The 13,088-nt window shown below is 35.5% G+C and overlaps 1 protein-coding gene across 8 annotated transcripts in view; it reads right to left on the reverse strand.

Annotated features, from left to right (window-relative positions):
• Window positions 1-13,088, reverse strand: part of LOC143018051 (uncharacterized) — a 39,603-nt gene that overhangs the window by 5,919 nt on the left and 20,596 nt on the right. For all 8 annotated transcript variants that reach the window (XM_076173097.1, XM_076173096.1, XM_076173098.1 and 5 more), the window contains 2 exons: window positions 5,071-5,277; window positions 331-585 (listed from right to left, as the gene is read on the reverse strand). In XM_076173097.1, the coding sequence (XP_076029212.1) occupies window positions 331-585; window positions 5,071-5,277 (462 nt within the window). The remainder of the gene's footprint in view (window positions 1-330; window positions 586-5,070; window positions 5,278-13,088) is intronic.

Genomic DNA, 13,088 nt, shown 5'->3' on the forward strand with positions numbered 1-13,088 from the left:
GTACATCATTAACAGAAATTTTCTTCAATTGAAATCTTGAAAACCACTTCAGACACAGACATTCAGTAACAGCATCCTCTTCATATACATCACATGTTTTCCTACAAGTTTCCACCCTTTTTCAGGGTGATATCAACCATACAAAATGCAACCTGTCTTGTCATAATTTCGTTTCAAAATACACTTAAGTGTCAGATATCTAACAAGTGTGCATGTACAACAGATTGACTGAAGCTAGCTCCTTATTTGAGTGCTTGAAAATGAGTGTCATTGAAAACTGAATGTACTTTTTGGCCTACCCTAAATAATGCATACTAACTTAGTACTTACCTTTATTACTAAATCCCCTGATGTCTGAAACTCTGTGAAACAGTAGAGATGAAGACCTTCTTCCTCCATTTTTAATTCTCCAAAGCTGCCATTGTTCAATTTCAATTTTATTGATGGCAACCTCTTTGTGTTAACAGTGTTTATATCAACTTGGTAATCATCCATGTGTTCCAAAACACTGTTAATGCAATCTAACTTCTCTTTCAGTCCTTTTGTGTATTCATTCCCACTAAGCTCCAGTACTTGGTTCATGGTCTGATGGGTTAAGCATTATACACAAAGTTATGATATTATATTAAAATAATCAAATATATGCATCAATCATAAACTAATGTTTATTGACAAATACTGCACTTGTCTCCTTTGCAAATCACAATCTATGGGATACAAAGGTTTTGAGAGAGATCAATGATGGGTACCTACATGTGATGGTCTTGCAAAATGGATAGTGAAGCTGCCCATTTTCAAAAACCCATCAACCTTCTAATGCATCCTTGAGGGGCTGAGACTAGGTCCAAGATTTCTATAAACTTCATCTTCATTTCTTACACTGTTTCACATTTGGAGAATTGATCATTAAAACTGCTACCTTCCTCCTCTTTTCAGCCAGTGACATAGAAAGTCCAACACCAATACAACAGAGAAAACTGTCCCAAGCTTCCTAAAGATATGTGCAGGAGGGCATGAGGACTGTTAACATCTGCTGTGGGTTTTTTCTTAATTTACTTCCATAACCTCTTAAAGCCCTCGTATCCTTAATCAAGAGACCTCTTTTATCAATACAATCGATCCTCTTTAGCGACTTGAACGTTGTAATCATGCCCACCTCTTTCTCTTCAATCTTTCAAAGTTGGCAGCCCCAGCACCTTTAGTCTTTCCTCATATGGTTTATATGCCAGGCTGGGGACCAGTTTGGTTGCTCAACTTTGTATTCCCTCAATCTTGATTATATCCTTCACTCTATGTGGTGACATGATTAGTGTTCAGATGTATAAATATGTGGAACAGCTTAGAAGGTGATAAAGCAATATATGAGTTCAAATCTAAATATAATTGGAAAAAAATATATAGATTAAGTTGGAAACATACATAAAACTGAGTCTAGGTACGTTAGAAAATTAGAGAATAGGAGTCAGGACCCAATAAGTGTTGCTCCTTTCCTGTATACTACAATTAGGTAAATACATATGAGGAAGATGGTAGAATATTGCAAAAAGATCTAGATACTATTTTTGCATGGAGCCAAGAATGGAAAATAAAGTTCAGTACCAAAAAATACAATATACTGAAAATGGGCAATAGTGGCAAAAGTCCATACTTGAAGTGAACCCATTACAAAAGCAAAAGAAGAGAGAGATTAGGGAGTGTTGATAAAAAACAACCTATCACCTGACAGACATCAGCAGGATTGTGAAAAAGATATATGCACAACTGCAGAAGATTAAAGTGGCATTCCATTATATGGATGAAGAGATGATGAAAAAAATCATTGAAACCCTGATACCTCCAAGACTGGAATATATGTCATTAGTATGGTCCCCACACATAGTGAAGGATATTATAAGTAAGAATGAGAGAATACAAAGGGCAGTAACCAAACTGGTCCCCAGCATGACAGATAAACCATATGAGGAGAGACTAAAAGTACTGGGTCTACCAACTTTGAAAGATTGAAGAGAAAGAAGTGACATGATTAGTGTTCAGGTCACTAAATGGGACAGATTGCATTGATAAAAGATATCTCCTGATTCTTTAAAAGATGGGAGTGCTTTAGAAGCTCATGGAAGTAAATCAAAACCACATGTTGAAAGGATGTTAAGAAATAGTTTTCTATACAGATGTATAAATATGTGGAATAACTTAGGTGATATAGCCCAAACTTACACAATACACGAGTTCAAATCTAAATATAATAATTGGAAATCAAAGATGTAGATTAAGTTAGAACCGTACATGAATTTGAGGCTAGGTACATTAGAAAATTAGAGAATAGGAGATAGGACCCAACGACCATTGCTTCTTTCCTGTACATACTACATTTAGGTATATACAACCACTCTCCACTTATCCCTATCTTTTGTCTTCTCCCTTCCTTCCTCAATAGACATTTCCCACTTTCTCAATGCCCCTTTTACCCCCATCCATTCATCTTATCATTGCTTGCCCCCTCTTTTTCACTCCATCCACCTCTGCCTTCCACACTTCTTTTATTAATTTTTCTTCACTCATTCTTTCCATGTGTCCAAACCATCACAATACCCTTTCATCAACCCTATCTTCCAACTCCTTTTCCACCCCTGCTCTCCTCCTCACCTCCTTGTTTCTCACTCTACCCAGCTTAGTAACCCTACCATACTTCTCAGACATTTGCAGAAGGCATTCAATAAGGTACCACATAAAATATTAATAAGAAAAATTGAAATTTGGAAAAAGTAAAAAAAGAATATCAGGACAATATAAAATCAGTGCAAAGGAAGTAAAGAAAGTTGATTCTGAAAAGGACCTAGGAGTAATCATCACCAAAGACATATCCCCAGACAAGCAGGTAAACAAAATACTTGGAGAAACCTACAATTTACTAAGATCAATAAAAGTGGCTTTTAATTACTTGGATGAGATAATGGTAAAGAATATACTAGGCACACTAATAAGACCAAGATTGGAGTATGCTCCAACACTATGGACATCCAGTACAAAAAAGAATATAAGGAAAATAGAAAGAATCCAAAGAGCAACGACAAAGATGGCACAAACACTTTCAAAACTGACATACAAGTAAAGATTGGTTAAACTGGATCTACCAACCCTAAAGAAGAGAAAGAGGTGATCTGTTGGCCATCATGAAAGACATGGAAATCCTTGACAGAGAAGACTTACTAAATTGGGATAGAAGGAAAACAAGGGATGTAAAAAGAAACTCAAAAAGGATAGTTATAGAAGATATCTGAAAAAACAGCTTTCCACACAGAGTGATGGATGTCTGGAGCAAATTGGATGAAGCAATAGTGTGTGCAAACAGCATACATGAATTTAAGGACAAATTAGATGTTGTGAGATACAAAGACAGGTCACCACGATCATAGCTCCCCTTCCCATATAATACAAATAGGTAAATACACACCTGGGAGTAATCATCACAAAGGATATGTCCCCTGACAAATATATAAACAAAATTGTCAACGAAACCTATAACTTACTAAGATCAATAAAAATGGCTTTTGCTTACTTGGATGAAGAAATAGTAAAGATAATACTAGTCACACTGATAAGGCCAAAATTGGAGTATGCTACAACACTATGGTCACCCAGTACTAAAAAGAATATAAGAAAAATTGAGAGAATCCAGAGAGCAACTACGAAGATGGCTCCAGCACTAACTAAATAGTCATATGAAGACAGCTTGTCGAAACTAGAATTACCAACTCTGGAACGAAGAAGAGAAAGAGGTGACTTGTTGCCCATCTACAGAATTATGAAAGGTATAGAAGGCTTTGATAGAGAAGACTTATTAAAATGGGATAAGAGAAACACAAGATGGAAAAAAAGCTCAAAAAGGATAGTTATAGAAGAGACCTTATAAAGAACAGCTTTCTACACAGTGGTGGATGTATGGAACATACTAGATGAAACAATAGTGTGTGCAAAAACAATACAAGAATTTAAGAGCAAATTAGATATGGCAAGATACAGAGACAGGACACCATGAGCGTAGCTCCCTTTCCCATAAGAAACAACTAGGTTAATACAACTTGGTAAATACACAACCTATTGGCCCCATATCTATGAGTCAACTGTGCTACCCTTTGTATTCTCTTGATCTTGCTTATATCTGAGTTCTGAGTTGTTGTTGTTTTTATAATGTTCTGCAGAAGTCCATAAGCCTTTTCAATAATCTTACTGATGTGTCTGTCCAATGACAAGTTGTTTTATATCAATACTCCCAAATCTTTCTCCTCTTTTTGCCTTTGTAATGGATTCACTTTCCAAGAAATAGTTCAAGATAGTCTTTTGGGGCTAGTGCCCATTTCCAGTACTTTGCATTTTTTTTTTTTTTTTTTTTTTTTTTTTTTAATTTATCATTTTTGGCTCCATACAAATATAATGTTTAGTCTTTTGGAGCTAGTGCCCATTTCCAGTACTTTGCATTTTTTTATTAATTTATCATTTTTGGCTCCATACAAATATAATGTTTACATCTTTTTGCAACAGCTGACAGTCCTCATTTTTTCACTCTTCTCATGATATTTGCATGTGTGACTGATTTGCTTACAGCAGCAATAGGAGAGGGGCTAATGTCAGTTGTCAGTTCTCTTTATGTGAAAAGGCAGAGGAAATTAAAAGTTGACAGAGAGATCTCAGTCCTCACTTGTAAACTGAGTGTCAGCCCCTCAAGGTTGTACCTCCAGATAGTGGATTAATGGACTTTGATGATGGATGACATAGAGAATCTTTTCTCTAATATTCATTTTGCAGAAGCATCACATACACCTGTTAATGGTCCCACCTGCCATCATTGAAAGAAACTTAAAACTAAGTCTGAACGATGAAGAAAAAGAGAGGAAACCCTATGATCAAAGCTCTATTTGTATTTTGCAATTAGATTAAACAATTAAATAAATTCAAATGGAAAGAAGTTCTACACATGGTGAGGGTTCTGGAATTCTACATATAGTATACTTTGCAGCTAAAGAAAAAATGTACAATGTTAAAACAAAACTGAAAAGAAAACAAGATACATACCATTGTTGCATTCTGATACAACTTAGAAGCTTCCACATAATGTGAAAGTAACCATACAGATCGCAGTAGAGCTTCAATAGATGCATCTAACAACTGGTCCCGTGCTTGTGCCATATTCTTACAGAAATTGTTTAGAGGTCCAATTGTCTTCTCCTTGGTATCCCACAAGTCATTCAAAACTTCCTCCTGGTTTTCCTGATTTATATGCTGAGACCAGTTTATATGGAAAAAAAGACGAATCTGTTAGCATTGATTGAAGCTAAACTGAAAGAAAAAGGTGATTTTGTGTTTGGGAGTGTGGTAAGTTGGGTGTCAGAAATGGAGAGAAGGCAAAGAAAGATGTGGTTCTGCAGATTTTGTGTATATGGAAAGTAGTATCATCAAGGATAATGTGGGTAGATTTGGCTTGGGAAGGACAGTTGGAATAAGATGGAAAGTATGGAAGTTTTGAATGTGCATAGCCTTGATAATGAGAAAAGTGCAGATGAGAGACAGATTTTTTAATTATCTAAATGAGCATGTGGTGAGTTTTGGTTCTAAGGAATGTGAATGTAGCGGTACTGGGGATCTAACTGAAAGAGCAGGATACACCTCAAGCCTATGTATAAGTAATGGGGAAGTATGATGTGCGAGAAAGGTACAAAAAAGGAGAGAAAATGTTAGAAATGTCTAATGAAAAGATGATAACAAAAAACAAGAGTCTAAGAGGAAACTATCAATGAGTCCATTGCACCATAAGATCCACTGTTCCTAGATAACTGGCAACAGCCACCAGTCTTGCCCATAAGTCACTCATGGAAGAAATATTGTGTTCCTCTCTGGGTATATCTAGGCTGGGGGCAGTACAAGATATTCAGTGTCCTCTGTTTGACGGTTGCATCTGGGGTAGTTTGTTTCTGTAGGCCTATTCTGTCCTGGTACTCTCTGTGCTCAATGGCAACCTGAATGCAAGCATGCTAATGTGGTTCTTCCTTCTCTTGGGAGGGGTTTTTCTGTGGAGCTGATACTTGTGGGGATCTGATGGAGTAGGGAGTTTATTGTCAATCCTGAAGAGCTTGTTTTGTGATTTAAATGTGTGTATTTTTATGAATGTATTATATGGTACAGGTAGTAGATTGCTGTAAATGTTTGAGTAATACAGTGTTGTTTTTCAATGTGATTCACCATGGTCTTGGATCACTTATTGGACTCAAAATAATCAACTATTACCTTCCAAGATAAGAGCTCAGAGGTCATGCATGGTCCAATCTATGAGTGATACTGCCTTACACACACCATCAAATTGTCAACAAGTGCCCCAGTAGGCTGCATCCAAAAGATGAAATCTCTCAAAAGTGCAAGGAGAGCAGAAGCCCTGGGCAGTATCGAGTGGGAAGGTGAATGCTTGTGGTTGTCCAAGATGGTCTTGTATTTACCTAGTTGTATTTTACAGGACTGGAGTTATGCTCGTGTTGACCCATTTTTGTATCTCTCTACATCTAGTTTGCTTTGCAGTGTTACTAGTGTCTACTGAGCAAAACTGGAAGGGAATCTAGGCAGAACAAGGAAAAATGGCAGCGAGATTCAGCCAAATGTTAACACAAGTGAAGTCTCTCTTGTGGCGCAGACCCGAAGCTTAACGTAAACAGGCCTTGAAACTCCAAGGAGATTCCAAAAAATAAGTGATGATAAAAAAAATTCTGGATTTGGTAAGTACAAGAGAAAAAACTTGAGTTCAATCTAGACAGAGGGAAAGAGATGAGTTTTAGCAAGATTTTATGGGATAAAGAAATATTGGATCTAAAGAAAGATATTATGAATTAAAAAAGAATCAAGGTAAAATATGAAAATGAAAGGATGAAAAACAAAGATACCACCAATAGTGCAAATTTAAAAAAGAAAAGAGGTAAATGATAAAATGCAGACGATGTCTGAAAAAAATTGGAATAATTTAGAAGAGAATTTGCTAAAGAATGGGTAGAAAACCGAGAAACTGAAAAGATAGCTTTTAAAGAAATAGTACACCAAATGCAGAATTCAAAATATACAATTACTCAAGTAATCAAAGAAAAACAAATTGGATTAGAGATACAGTGGATAAAAAAAGTGTATGGTAGTATATGGACTAAAGGAAAAACATGGTCTGGTTAGGAACTGAGAGAAAAAGAACAGAGAGAAATAGCAAGAACAATCCTAAAAGAAGTACAAGATGGAGATCAAGAAATAGAAAAGGAAATAGATGAAGTGTATAGAATAGAACAATACACTAAAGAAAGAAATAGACTTCTTAAGATAAAATTAAGGTCACAAATAGTAGCAGAAGACATATTAGCAAAATCAGGAAAGTTAGCAGTGAACACTATCAAAATATATAGATAAAAAGATAAATGAATGTTGAGAAAAAAGAAAGAAGATACTAAGAGGTGAAGCTAAAGAAAAAAATGTGAAAAAAAATGGATAAAAAAAAACAAACAGGAGTTCTATTAGTGTTAGACATGAGGCTGAGAAAATTATATATTCAGGTAAGGGAAATGAAAGAAACAGAAAACAAGATGGATAAGGAAAAAATTAAAAGTGGCTTATACTAATATAGACAGTGTTGAGATTTAAACTTAAGGATATAATTTTTCTATATATTTTTGTATAATATTCTGTAAACTTGGGTAATATGAGAATTCATATTACTATATTTTTGTACAATTGGAATCCATAAAATGAGGTTTGAATACAAATATTATTTTGTTTATTATGTATTGTACTGTGCATGGCATTTCTCTTTTGTTGACACAACTGCCCTCTAGCGGTTGTTTATATAATTTTTGTTGTTGTAAAATTGAAACCGAGAATACACAGAAGCTGTGCACGTGGTGTATTTCTTTTACCCCACAGTACCTCCTATATTAACTACCATCATGAGTGCAGCACAATCAACAGGTTATGGGCCCAGTTCACGCCCAATATTCGATGGTAACGAGGAGAAGTACGAGCTGTGGGAAGTCAAATTTAAGGGATACCTGAGGATAAACAAACTCCACACCGTCCTAACAGACAGCACGCTGGACGAAGAAAAGAATGCTAGAATATTCGCGGAGTTAGTTCAAGTCCTTGATGACACCAGCTTGTCCCTAGTTATAAGAGACGCCAAAGATAATGGTAAGAAAGCTTTGGAAATTCTTCATGAGCATTACCTAGGCTCAACTAAACCTAGGATTATCTCGTTGTACACAGAGCTCACTTCACTCAGCATGTCAGAGGAGGAAACTGTTACAGACTATATAATTCGTGTTGAAAAGGCTGCTACATCCCTTAAGAATGCTGGAGAGACAATAAGTAATAGTTTACTTGTTGCAATGACCTTAAAAGGTCTACCACCAAGCTTTAGGACATTCTCTACTGTGGTAACCCAAAGTGAAAAGGATTGGACTTTTGTAGATTTTAAGGTAAAACTAAGAAGCTTTGAAGAAAATGAAAAACATTCAAAGTCACAAAATTCATTGAATGATTCCAGTACTAATGTTATGAGTGCTAAGTCCAGAGAGTTCATTAGACCAAAGTGTTTTAAATGTGGTAAAATAGGTCACAAAACAATACAGTGTTTCCAGAACCAGAGTTTCCAGAAAAGAGATAATAATGTGAATAATGGTAATGGTAGAGGTTCTAAATATAAGAGATAGTGTGAAATATGTAAGTCCTCCACTCATGACTCAAAGTTTTGTAGAAAGAAAAATTCTGTAAAAGTGGTGAATGACACAAGAAATGAAAGTGAAAATGATACTCATAATTTTGCATTTAAAGTCAGTGTATTTAAGCCAGGTAGTGAAGTAAATGATAATTTGTTAGTAGATTGTGGAGCAACAACTCACATAATAACTGATAAGTCTAAATTTCTTAAATTTGATGAGACTTTTGAACCTACTAAACATAGTGTAGAACTTGCCGATGGCAGCAGAACATCCGGTATTGTATCAGGAAAGGGTACAGCTATTGTGAAACTGTATGATGTTGATGGTACTGTTCAGAATGTAGAATTAGGGAGTGCACTTTACATACCTACCTACAAGCAAGACATATTTTCAGTGAAAGCAGCTACTGATAAAGGTGCCAGTGTCATATTCACTCCAGATCATGCCGAATTAATTGCTCCTAATGGTACAAAATTTAGAATAATTGCTAATCAGAAGCTGTATTTCTTGAATAATGTGTGCTTGAAGGATGGTAACCATAGCCTCGAAGAGTGGCACAAGATTTTAGGACATTGTAATGTCAAAGATGTGTTAAAGTTACAAGATACTGTGGATGGTATGAAAATCTCTAAGAAAGAAAAATTCAATTGTGAAATATGTACACTTGGTAAGATGACACAATACAGAAATAGAGTGGCAGATGAAAAAGCAAAGAAAAAGCTTGATCTTGTACACTGTGATTTAGCTGGACCTATTGATCCCCCTGCAAGAGACAATTTTAGGTATTCGATATCTTTTGTAGATGACTATTCTGGTGCAATTAGTGTGTATCTATTGAAAAAGAAGAGTGATACCCTGTCAGCCACAGAAAGATATTTAGCAGATATTGCCCCATATGGTACAGTTAAGCGGATCAGGACTGATAATGGAACAGAGTTTACTTCATCTGACTTTAGGAATTTGATGGTTAAAAATCACATCAAACAGGAATTTTCAGCACCCTACTCGCCCCACCAGAATGGAACCGTCGAACGCTCTTGGCGAACTTTATACGAGATGGCAAGATGTCTCTTGTTAGATGGCAAGTTACCAAAGATGATGTGGACCTATGCAGTTAAGGCAGCAGCATACATACGAAATAGATGCTACAACCCAAGAACTGGAAAGACACCTTTTGAGATGATGACTGGACACAAACCAAATCTGAAGAACATGCACATATTTGGGACGATATGTTATGCATATATGCAGAATAAAAAGAAGTTGGATGCACGCTCTGAGAGAGGAGTATTTGTTGGCTACGATACACAGAGTCCAGCATATCTTATATATTTTCCTGAGCAAAATGATGTAAGAAGAGTAAGGTGTGTAAAATTCAGCGAGACATTTGAAAACGAGAAGCAGGAGATACCTCAAGTTGTAGTAGATGACATACCTTCAATGTTAAAGCTACCTGAAGAAGAAGAAACCAAGCAATCAGAAGAAGCAGAGCAAACAGAAGAAACCAAGCAAACAGAAGAAGCAGAGCAACCAGAAGAGCCTAAGCAAGCAAGGTACCCTCAACGACTGCGAAGCAAACCCAGATATCTGGAAGACTATGTGACAGAAGAGGAAGATGTATCAGAAATTGCAAAATGCTCAGTTGACTACTGCTACAGAGTCGCTGATGTTTCGCAGACATACGAAGATGCTCTACTATCTCAAGAATCTCACCAGTGGCAAGAAGCAATGAAGGAAGAAATATCAGCACTTGAAGATAATAACACTTATGAACTGACATTGCCTCCTAAAGATCGCAAAGTTGTTGGAGGTAGATGGGTTTATGCCAAGAAATTAGGGCCAGATGGTTCAGAAAAGTTTAAGGCAAGATATGTGGCAAAAGGATACTCACAAGTGAAAGACATTGATTATAGTGAAACTTTTTCCCCGACTGCGTGTCATACCTCAATTAGGATGTTAATACATTTAGCAGTGCAGAATGAAATGAAAGTACACCAAATGGATGTAAAAACAGCATATCTTAATGCAGATTTAGACTGTGAGATATACATGGAACAGCCAAAAGGTTTTGTAAAAGTAAATGAAAATGGTGAAAATTTAGTTTGTAAGTTAAAGAAATCTTTGTATGGGCTGAAACAAAGTGGAAGAAACTGGAACAATATGCTTCATAAATTTCTCATTGAACTAAATTTTATTCAATCTAAGGCTGATCCCTGTCTATACTCAAAGCATGAAAGAGACAATGTTACAATGATTCTAATTTGGGTTGATGATATAATTATTGCAGCTAGCGATGGTGATTTACTCCATGTCATTAAGAAATCACTCAATACTAAGTTTGAAATGAAGGATATGAATGAGTTATCATGGTTTTTAGGAATTGAATTCTCTTTTGATGCAGATGGTACAGTAAGAATGAGTCAAAGAAAATACTGTAATAAAATTCTTGAGAGATTTCAGATGAATGAGAGTAACCCTAAGTCTACTCCATGTGATTTAAGTGTAAGTAAATTTGTCTCAAGTGATTCTACTGAGTTAACTGATGCAAGACTTTATAGAGAGATAGTTGGAAGCCTTATATATGTCATGATAGCTACTAGACCTGATTTAAGTTATGTTGTGACAAAACTACCTCAATCAATGGCCAAGCCCACAAAAGCTCATCTCAATATGGCAAAGCATGTGTTAAAGTATATTAAAAGTACAGTGGATTACTGTCCTACATTTAAGAAGTCTGATACACCATTGAATTTATTTGGTTATTGTGATTCAGATTGGGGAATGTCAGAAGATAGGAAAAGTATCAGCGGATATAGTTTTCAGCTTTGTGGACATGGCCCACTAATCTCTTGGAAGAGTAAAAGACAGAATGTAGTGGCACTTTCAACCTGTGAAGCTGAATATATGGCAATGACTTGTGCTGTACAAGAAGCAAAAATTTTAAAGCAATTGTTTTATGATATGACAAATTATGATAGTGGTACAGTAATTTTACATGCAGATAATAAGGGTTCAATAGCATTAGCAAAGAATCCAGTTCACCATCAGAGACAAAACACATTGATATAAAGTATCACTTCATAAGGTCACAGGTTGAAGATGGCACAATAGATTTGGTATATGTTCCCTCTGAGGAAAACATTGCTGATATATTTACTAAACCTGTCTCTAAACGGAAGTTGACAAAGTTTAGGCTAATCAGAGGAGATATATAACTTAAGTTTAAGGGGGAGTGTTGAGATTTAAACTTAATTAAGGATATAATTTTTCTATATATTTTTGTATATTCTGTAAACTTGGGTAATATGAGAATTCATATTACTATATTTTTGTACAATTGGAATCCATAAAATGAGGTTTGAATACAAATATTATTTTGTTTATTATGTATTGTACTGTGCATGGCATTTCTCTTTTGTTGACACAACTGCCCTCTAGCGGTTGTTTATATAATTTTTGTTGTTGTAAAATTGAAACCGAGAATACACAGAAGCTGTGCACGTGGTGTATTTCTTTTACCCCACAGTACCTCCTATATTAACTACCATCATGAGTGCAGCACAATCAACAATAACAAAATGATTACCTGTCAGAAGAAAAACAGACATAATGGGAATTGTGGAGACAAAGTTAAGGGGTCCACTACCACCAAATAGTGTTGGACATGGATCATATAAACACTGGCTTAAAAAAAAAGATATGAGAAACAGGGTGGAATCATGTTTTTGGCTAAGAAAAAATTAAATGTATCAAAAGTTATAGATGGTAATAACTGTGGAAATGATCATGGTGAAAGTTGAAGACAGTGACATGAAAAGTAAAAAGCTTGCGGTGATTTATGTGCACCCAAAAATGGGCAAGTATTCTAAAAAGTTAGAAGATACAAGGCATTTATTAAATGAGATGCTGAAGGATGGAGTAACCTGATACTTATGGGAGATTTTAACTGCAAAGAAATCTGTTGGGCAGTGAAAGGTGTAGAGGATCTATGGGGAAATATAGGACTTCACATAACTATAGAAAATATAATGACACAATGGGTAAAAAAAAATACCAGATATAGAAATAATGAAGAAACATTACAGCTAGATTTAATATTTACGTTAGAACATGAAAGTGTGGATAGAATTTAATACAAGACACCAATTGGGAAAAGTGATCACATATTAATAGAGTTTGAACTAGAGGAGGAATTATAGAGAGAAATGAGAAATACAGAAAAGGAAGATTGATGTATGATAAAACAGACTTTGGGAAACTTAAGAGGTTCTTTCAAACTGCAAGCTGGAAAAAAGTCTACAATGAAGAAATACAAATGGAAGAAAAATGGACTATTTTGATGGAAACTTATAATGA

Source organism: Oratosquilla oratoria, chromosome 34 (assembly GCF_046742065.1).
Source record: "Oratosquilla oratoria isolate Oo_2021 chromosome 34, ASM4674206v1, whole genome shotgun sequence".
In the NCBI taxonomy this organism is placed as follows: Eukaryota; Metazoa; Arthropoda; class Malacostraca; order Stomatopoda; family Squillidae; genus Oratosquilla; species Oratosquilla oratoria.